Raw genomic sequence first — 9,994 nt, forward strand, 5'->3', positions numbered from 1 at the left:
GCTTTTTACATTTGATTTCTTTGATTGTATTAAGCTCCATGGAGGGCTAAACCCCTAGTGGGTACTTGGATGATTGTGAACCCTAGGATGTATTCGTTTCATTGAACTTCTTTATTATGCTTTCAATAAATTGATATTTATTGTGAGTTCCAACCTTGAATGCTTGCTTGTATGAACATTTCCCCTAGAGTGACACTAGGGTTGAGAGTTCTTGTTGGTAACCTTGTGAGTGAGTGACACACCACGAGCGTTAGACAAAAGCTAGGTTGGAGAGGGTTGAGAGGGTGAGTCGAGAGTGCAGGGAGCGTCCCCTTTCCCTTCCGGCGTGATAGATTCTACCTCCGTTCCTTGAGTTCTTTACGGCCATAATAGAGTGAGTGGTCTAAGGGATGAACCTCCGCTGGGGGCCTAGTTGCTGCGTGCAATGGAGTGAATCGTTGAGAGGATCTTAGTATCTAGGGCTTAATTGTGGCTAGGGACCTTCCACTTTCGGACCAAAGGGTTAGGTCTATATTTAGGAAGAGATTTATCACTTGGAATCCCTAGAGTTCATTGCAACTCTATGCGAGTGCGAGGTGTTGAGATTGTTCGATTTCTCCTCCGGGACATGTATAGAGTTAGGCATAGTTGACCTTAGATTTGGGACTATGTATGTAAGGATTTCCACGACTCACCATTGCATTGATTAGGAAGCATAATATAGAGTTCTTGCACTTGAAGCGATTATCCTAGGTGAAGCATTATCCGAGTACCCCATCTTTATCGATTACCATACCCTCTTCTTACTTTTGCTCTTTCACTTGTTGATTTTAATTGTTGAGAATTGAATCATTATCACACTTATCATTGTTGATACTCCACATAGCTAAGAATCGAATTAAGTGTCTTTACTCACTACTCCCTGTGGATTTGACCCCGCTCACCTGGGATTATTACTTTGACAAACCCGTTCACTTGCGGGATATAAGCAAGGTTAACTTTTCAAGTTTTTGGCATCGTTGCCGGGGAGTAGGCGTTTAGAGATACTTTGCACTTTGTTTTCTTAGCTATTTACCCTACATTCTATTTCATATCTTCTTATTCCATCATTGCTCTAATCTTTCCTTACTTCTTTTTGCTGCAAAAAATGATTAACTTGTTTGAATCATTTGACACTATCATGAGAATGGTCGAACACGTAGAGCAGAAAGTTCAAACAGTAGCATGGAATGATACATCGTGTTATTCCTATCATGGACAATGTACAAGTCAACAACCTTTGGAAGAGTCGGTTGAAGAGTACATCGTCAGGATTCAAGGGCAAGGCCGTGAGTTAGATAGTGTGATAAACCAGTTTGAGGAATCCACGTCAGTGTCAATGACTGATCAATTTGATGACATTATAGAAAGAATCCTTGCTAGGTTTGAGTCTTCCTATCAAGATCAGAGGTAAGAACTCTTTTCAGTTGGTGTTACTATCTCAAATTTGGAATTCTATGGAATGGACAAGTTGATATCCGTTACAGACTGTAAAGAAATAGATCGCTAGGTGGATAAGGAAGAAAGTAAGTGTGAACATGAGGCGAATGATTTCGAGGAGATTGATAAATTGAAGGAGGGTAGCTTGCGGCCATCAATTGTTGAACCACCAAAACTTGAGCTTAAGACTCTTCCAGCACATTTGGAATATGCATTTCTAAAGGAAGACTCTAAACTCCCCGTAATCGTGGCATCGAACTTATCTGCGGAGCAAAAGGATAAGCTTGTTAGCATGTTGAAAAAGCACAAATCGGCTATCGCATGGAAGATTTCCGACATTAAGGGTATAAACCCATCATTCTGCACTCATAAGATCCTAATAGAGGATGACTATAAATCTGTAATCCAACCTCAGCGAAGATTGAACCCGAATATGAAGGAGGTTGTTAAGGCGGAGGTAATAAAACTTTTGGATGCAGGGATCATCTACCCCATATCCGACAGCAAGTGGGTGAGTCCGACCCAAGTTGTCCCGAAGAAAGGAGGAATAACAGTAGTGAGGAATGAAAAGAATGAGTTAATCCCCACAAGGACAGTGACTGGTTGGCGAGTCTGCATTGATTATAGAAGACTAAATGATGTCACTCGGAAAGATGACTTCCCTTTGCCCTTCATTAACCAAATGTTGGAGAGATTAGCAGGACATCATTTCTATTGTTTCCTTGATGGCATGTCTGGATACTTTCAAATTCCGATAGCCCCAGAAGATCAGGAGAAAACCACATTTACTTGCCCTTATGGTCCTTTTGCTTATAGAAGAATGCCTTTCGGGTTGTGTAACACCCCTGCAACATTTTAGCGTTGCATGACGGCCATTACTGACGATTTTCTCGAAGATATTATGGAAGTTTTCATGGATGACTTTTCAGTGTTCGGGGACTTTTTTGATGCTTGCTTAAACAATTTGGAAAGAGTATTAGTGAGATGTGAAGAGACGAATCTCGTCCTTAACTGGAGAAGTGTCACTTTATGGTGCAAGAAGGCATCGGTCTTGGACATAAGATTTTTTAGGCAGGTATGGAGGTGGATAAGGCAAAGATTGAGATAATTGACAAACTTCCACCACCTACGAATGTAAAAGGGATCCGCAGTTTCTTGGGTCATGCAGGTTTTTACAGAAGGTTTATTAAGGACTTTTCGAAAATCTCTCAACCGTTGACCAAACTTCTGGAAAAGGATACCCCTTTTGACTTCGGGAATGACTGTTTGAATGAATTCAATGTATTGAAAGAGAAGTTAGTACAAGCACCAATCCTGACAACACCGAAGTGGGATGAGCCATTCGAAGTAATGTGTGATGCGAGTGATTATGAAGTGGGAGCGGTTTTAGGGCAGAGAAGAAATAAGCAATTTCAACTAATTTATTATGCTAGCAAGACCCTCACAAGTGCACAAGAGAATTACACCACTACTGAAAAGGAATTATTAGCAGTAGTGTATGCTTGTGATAAATTCAGACCATATCTCATCCTATCTAATGTCACCGTGTTCACAGATTATTCTGCACTCCGTTATCTCATGAACAAGGCAGATGCGAAGCCGAGATTGATTCGGTGGATATTGTTATTGCAAGAATTCGATATGGAAATCAAAGATAAAAAGGGAACAGAGAATGTGGTTGTTGATCATTTATCGAGATTAGAAGGTTGTGAGGGGCAAGAACCGGTAAGCAAGGAGGTTAATGATTTCTTCCCCGAGGAACACTTGTATGCGGTACAGGAATCAGAATCAGAAGATACCCCTGGTTTGCGGATTTTGCAAATTATCTGTCAGGAAAGGTATTGAAGCAGGGCTTAAGCTTTCAACAGAAGAAGAAATTTTTCAGTGATCTAAAGAATTTCTTCTGGGAGGATCCGTACCTGTTCCGTATTTGCGCTGATCAGGTTGTGCGAAGGTGTGTTTCTAGGGTGGAAGGGTGGAACATCATTGCACATTGTCACTCAGGCCCAGTGGGGGGGCACTATGCGTTAAGTCGAACTGCAGAGAAGGTTCTAGCTGCTGGGTTCTACTGGCCGACTTTATTCCAAGATATTCATCAATTCGTTTTACGATGTGATAGTTGTCAAAGGGCTGGAAACTTATCACGAAGGGATGAGATGCCTCAAAATCCTATGCAATTTTGCGAGGTATTTGATGTATGGGGAATTGATTTCATGGGACCATTTCCAAAGTCCAATGGCAATCAATACATTTTGCTAGCAGTTGACTATGTTTCCAAGTGGGTGGAAGCCCAGGCTCTTCCAACTAATGATTCAAGGACTGTGGTAAAATTTCTTAAGAAGTTATTCGCTCGATTCGGAACTCCAAGAATTATCATTAGTGATCGGGGAACACACTTTTGTAACAAACAATTAGAGAAAGTGTTAAAGCGTTATGGAGTTCATCATCGCCTTGTGACACCTTACCATCCACAAACAAGTGGGCAAGTGGAGGTTACAAATAGAGAGCTCAAGAGAATCTTGACCAAAACAGTGGATCAAGGTAAACGAGATTGGTCTGAAAGGTTGGACGACATGCTTTGGGCTCATAGAACAGCATACAAAACACCAATAGGGACCACTCCTTATAATTTGGTGTATGGAAAATCTTGCCATTTACCGGTGGAGTTAGAGCACAAAGCATATTGGGCAATTAAATTGATGAATTTCGACTTGTACAAATCTGGAGAGCAACGAATATTACATCTTAATGAGCTTGATGAATGGAGGATGAAGGCATATAAGAATGCAAGGATATATAAGGAAAGAATTCAGAAGTGGCATGATAAGCATATCAAAATCCCAAAAGACTTCAAAGTCGGCGATCAGGTGCTACTATTCAATTCCCGTCTATGTTTATTCCCGGGGAAACTTAAATCAAGATGGTCTGGTGCGTATACCGTAACAGAAGTTTCACCTCATGGAGCCATTAAGATTAATCATTCAGAGAAGGGCACATTCAAGGTGAATGGACATAGGCTGAAACCATACCATGGCGGAGAGATTTGTAGTGATAATAGAGAACTATTTTTCCTCCATGAACCCCCGTGAGGTAAGAAAGATATGTCAAGCTTAGTGACGTTAAACAAGCGCTTCTTGGGAGGTAACCCAAGTGTTCTCTGTTTTTTTGTACCTTTTTAGTTTAGTTTGTTTGCATGAATAAATTGTTAAGTGTTGGTGTCTCAAATTTTTGAGTGCTTGTCTTTGCGATTTTTATTGTGGGGTTTTAAAAAGAATTCATTGTATGTTTTGTTGAGAATTGGCGAAGTTTGGTTGTTTGAGTTCTATTTTTGTGTGTTTTTATTTGGTATATCTTACACGATAGGGCGGGGCTCCGAGTGTGTAAACATGTTCGAGACTAGTTACGCAGAGCCCCGCAAGTTTTTCTAAGTCATCCAGAGAAAATACACGGGCGTGTGAAAATTCCACACGCCCGTGTGTGTGTACTATGAACTCTTCCAGAGAGGGCATAGGGGCGTGCGCTCACCCTCGTGGACGACCATGCGGCCGTGCACACTGTGGGTAATTTCCACGCGGGCGTGTGCCTTCCTGTAGAGTTGGACAGATTTTCCCGAGACCACACAGGGGCGTGGACTCACCCCTGTGGGTGACCTCGTGAACCACACACGAGCATGGGTCATTTCCGCAAGCCCGTGCGAATCTCTGCAGGTTGCTTTCTCCATCCCGAGAAAACACAGGGCGCGGGCTGCCCCCCGTGAGTTCGGCATGTGAATGTCACGCCCGTGCGGAAATTCCGCGCGGGCGTGTATAATTTTCTCTCGGATATCCAGTAAGGCCGTGGGCGCGTCGGCCCCTGTGAACCTGTTATTTGCGAGCGCACGGGCGTGGACGACTCCCGCACGCCCGTGTGGTTCCTCAGGATTTAAAGGACCATCCGCTCTCCTAATACAAGAGTCACACCCTTCTCCTCAAATAACCCTAAAACACCCAAAGAGCATTTTTTCTGACATTCTTGTCCCCTGCTACTATCGTCTTCGAGTCGATTGATAGTGCATTGTGTGGATTGTAGGAGTGTTTACGTGCAGTTCATTGGTAAGCCTTGATTTCCTCTCGTCTTCGATTTCGTTGGATTCTAACTAATTGTCTGTGATTGAAATTGTTAATATGCATCGTTTTCTTGCTAAAACTGATTATAATTTGTTTCTAAGACGATATGGAAGTGGAATAGAGAGGTGGCATGGAGATTGGCTACAAAGGGCGCGCGTTTCCACGCCCGTGGAAGCGTATGCGTCGGAATTTCCGCACGACGCAGTGTTTTTCATTTTTCTCGATGCGATTGGACTCGGTGGATTTTCCTTTTCTAATACACGCAGGCATGGCTACCAAATCAAGGAAAACAGTTGCTAAGCGGCCTCGAAAGCTTGCCCCTAAATCGGAAGTTATGGGATTCACACTACCGGCGCATCAAGCTCGATTTGAGCGGTTAGAGAAACTTAAGTTTGGTCAAACACGAATCCCAGATATTGAGTTACTCAGGAAGGTACAACTAGCAGATGATATGGCTGACGAGGTCGAGAAATTATTATTGGTCGGTAATTGGCATAAGTTACTGAACATTCGTGACCCTGCTATCCGCACACTTACTTTGGAGGTGCTTGCTTCATTTGAGTTCGACCGCTCTTATGCTCATTTTGATAGTGTCGACGCGATTCAGTTTAGAGCTTTTGGGCAGCATCATAGTATGAGTGTCACACAGTTCTCCACTAGACTTGGTCTATATGATGACGAATATACTGAAACTGAGGAGTATGAGAACCTTCCAATAGACATGACGGGTTTATCTCCCATTAAGGTGTATTCATTATTATGTGGAAAGGGGTGTTATGAACTAGGAGTGTCTAAGGCTTCATGTTTATCTCGACCTAGTTACAAATATCTTCACGCCATCATAAGCAGGTTAGTAAATGGGCGTGGTGATAGTACGGGAGTCATCAACAAGCAAGAGCTTCTATACTTGTACTCCATGGTCCGAAACGAACCGGTCCATCTGGGACAATATCCTCGATTGGGTGTCATTTTCTCGGGTCCATATATTACCAGACTCATTGTGGGGATGGGTTTGCGAGACAAAATCAGTGGAACCGAGAAAGCGATAATACCAGCACCACTTGGGTTAGAGACCATGAGGCTCATGGGGTTGACCCGAAAATATTCAAATGGTGTCTATGTCTCGAACATACCATTCGAAGATGAAGCTGGGGCATCTCAGTCCGCTCCCTAGCTACAATCCACACCGATGGAGACCGAGCAGTGGAACCACCCCCCGTGCGTACAGTTCCACCATCTCAGGTCCATGATCATTTTGAAAGGCTCGAGAGTGCCGTGGGAGTGGTACGGACAGAGGTTGGCTCAAAGTTCGGCAGAGATCGCCGAGATTAGGGCTACGCAGGCCACTCAGTACACAGAGTTCATGGCGCGTTTCGACATATTACAGCAGATCCTAGAGCGAGATGTTGCCTCATCATTCGTCCTGCAGCCGAGGACTCTTCAGGTACCGCCAGTACCTCCAGCACCTCCATCCTTGACCCCAGCACCAGAGGACCCACTATATGCTTCCCCTTCAGCAGCAGCAGCGGAGACTGAGAGCGACATTGACACTTGACTTCTTCTTCTTCCTTTTACTTTCATGCATTTTACTTTATCTTATTTTCTTGTTTTTAGACTTGTTCACTCAGAAAGGATTTTCCTTCTGAGTTTATGTTATTTTGCATTATCGAGTTGTATTCATTGCTTTCATCTTTTTATACACTCGAGTTATTTTTTTGTTTTTTTCTTGAGCTTCACTGAATCCCCTCGTGTGTGCGTGCAGATGGTCTTGTCTTCTTGGAAATTGAGACTTAGTCATGGAGTACGGCCAAAGGTGCTTTGGCACTTGGCCGTCATGAGCCTCACAACCCATTGGAACACTACTCCCAATGAATTAGCTTCATCAAACGCAACACTAGGAGTCAGGGGAGTATTGTTTTGATTGCTTCTCCCACATCTATTTTTGAATGATATATTTTGAGTGAGCTTGCATGTGTACATTGAGGACAATGTACAACTTAAGTGTGGGGGGGAGTTTCATAATGCGCACATCTTTTCTATTGTTCGTGATTGATATATGCTCACATAGCCAATGGCGGTTCACCGTAGTTGCAATGATTGTATTCTTAAGTCTAGGAGAATTGTTAACATTGAATGTTTTCATACTCTAGTTCTTGCTTGAATTTTTAGGAATTTTTGCCCGATTTACACTTAGTGCACTACTCACTCTTTGAACTCTATTGGAAACTCATGTTCGATGTTAAAGGGACTAGTTAGGTTTATTTTCTTGTGCTAAACTCAATATATATATATATATATATTTTGAAAATGAAAAGAAGGAACAAAATAGTTTTATTGTTTATTTGTGTTTGTTGGGTGGAAAGAGCTACCACCTATGAAGTATGAAGCTACTCTCACAAGTCGGATACTAGTTATACCCTAATGAGAGAAAGAGCTATCTCATAGGATGAGTGAAAGCTACCATTCGGGTAGAAAGAGCTACCACCTCGAAAGTGTGAAAGCCACCTTAGCGGCCGCTTTGGAAAGGGCTACCTTAGAGGATGTGTGAAGCTACTACCATATTTTAAATTTTTGTCACTTTTGTAGATAAATAAGTCCATTGTACTTAGAACTTTGAGGGGTATACCTTGGGTTGTTTTGAGTGAGTTCACACACATACACGAAATTCGGGTTTGTTGTCCTTTTTGATTCAAGTTTTTAGCTAGAGCATTGATTTTTCGTATTTAGTGTTGAAATTTTTCTTACTTGTAGAATACTTTCTTTGTATACCTTGGTGAACCTAAGGCCAAGCACTTTCAATATTTTCTTCATCAATGCACATAATGTTTTAATGTTTGCTTGAGGAAAAGCAAAAGCTTAAGTGTGCGGGAGTTTGATAAGTGCTTGTGCGATATGAATGCGAAGCGTTCATTCCTTATGTTGAGCATTACTTTTCTCAGGTTTTTACATTAATATGTGTGTTTTTGGAGGAGATCTTGCTAAGGTTCAAACGCGAAGATATAGGTCAGGTGTGAGATGCTAGAGTGTGTGCCAACCTCCTCGTATTCGAATGAGCACATTCATTTGGAGGGGCAGAACGGCAGTCACACTCGAACATTCTGATTTATGCATATAAGAACAAGAGATCCACCAACGTGCACATCATTGAAGAGGCAAGTGATTCACGACGTAAATGTGTGCCCGTTTACGCTACTCCCAATGAAAGTATGGAATTCGGGGAGTATTTCCGGCATAGTGTCAGAAAGGAGTTAATATAGTAAAACATCGCAGTGAGCATCTGTAGCAGCCCGGCCGAGAAATCGAGAGAGCAGAGAATTCACACAGGGCGTGTGGAAATTATCCACGCCTGTGGAAATTCCACAGGGCGTGTGACATCATACACGCCCCTTGCGATCACCCGATTCCAGCCATATTTAAAGCCGATTTCAGCCCTGATTTTGGTATTCTTTTCTTCATCTTTTCCCCAACTTGTGAGAGGACTTCGACTAGGGTTTCGAGGGGTATTGGCCAAGGTTTTGGAGAAGTTCTTTGGCTCCAACATCGTGATTCTATTAGGAAGAAGGTTGGTAGGAGAGCTTCGATCGAGGCGTATCCTATACCGGACGAAGGAATCTTTGGACGACGAGTAGAGGACTCTCCAAAAGACCATCGACATGACTATCGAGGGGGTTTCTTTATGGATTCATTGCTTTTACATTCGATTTCTTTGATTGTATTAAGCTCCATGGAGAGCTAAACCCCTAGTGGGTACTTGGATGATTGTGAACCCTAGGATGTATTCGTTTCATTGAACTTCTTTATTATGCTTTCAATAAATTGATGTTTATTGTGAGTTCCAACCTTGAATGCTTGATTGTATGAACATTTCCCTAGAGTGACACTACGGGTTGAGAGTTCTTGTTGGTAACCTTGTGAGTGAGTGACACACCACGAGCGTTAGACAAAAGCTAGGTTGGAGAGGGTTGAGAGGGTGAGTCGAGAGTGCAGGGAGCTCCCCTTTCTCCTCCGCGTGATAGATTCTACCTCCGTTCCTTGAGTTTTTTTGCGGCCATAATAGAGTGAGTGGTCTAAGGGATGAACCTCCGCTCGGGGGCCTAGTTGCGCGTGCAATGGAGTGAAGCGTTGAGAGGATCTTAGTATCTAGGGCTTAATTGTGGCTAGGGACCTTCCGCCTGGACCAAAGGGTTAGGTCTATATTTAGGAAGAGATTTATCACTTGGAATCCCTAGAGTTCATTGCAACTCTATGCGAGTGCGAGGTGTTGAGATTGTTCGATTTCTCCTCCGGGACATGTATAGAGTTAGGCATAGTTGACCTTAGATTTGGGACTATGTATGTAAGGATTTTCACGACTCACCATTGCATTGATTAGGAAGCATAATAGAGAGTTCTTGCACTTGAAGCAATTATCCTAGGGTGAAGCATTATCC

The 9,994-nt window shown here is 42.8% G+C and overlaps 1 protein-coding gene across 1 annotated transcript in view; it reads left to right on the forward strand.

Annotated features, from left to right (window-relative positions):
- Nucleotides 1-1,357: 1,357 nt before the first annotated feature.
- The window catches only part of LOC120267346, a 20,866-nt gene continuing 12,229 nt past the window's right edge, over nucleotides 1,358-9,994 (forward strand). Inside the window, exons 1-2 of the mRNA XM_039274999.1 lie at nucleotides 1,358-1,401; nucleotides 3,827-4,460. Coding sequence (XP_039130933.1) covers nucleotides 1,358-1,401; nucleotides 3,827-4,460 — 678 coding nt within the window. The remainder of the gene's footprint in view (nucleotides 1,402-3,826; nucleotides 4,461-9,994) is intronic.

The sequence above is a fragment of the Dioscorea cayenensis genome, chromosome 8 (assembly GCF_009730915.1).
Source record: "Dioscorea cayenensis subsp. rotundata cultivar TDr96_F1 chromosome 8, TDr96_F1_v2_PseudoChromosome.rev07_lg8_w22 25.fasta, whole genome shotgun sequence".
Classification (NCBI taxonomy): Eukaryota; Viridiplantae; Streptophyta; class Magnoliopsida; order Dioscoreales; family Dioscoreaceae; genus Dioscorea; species Dioscorea cayenensis.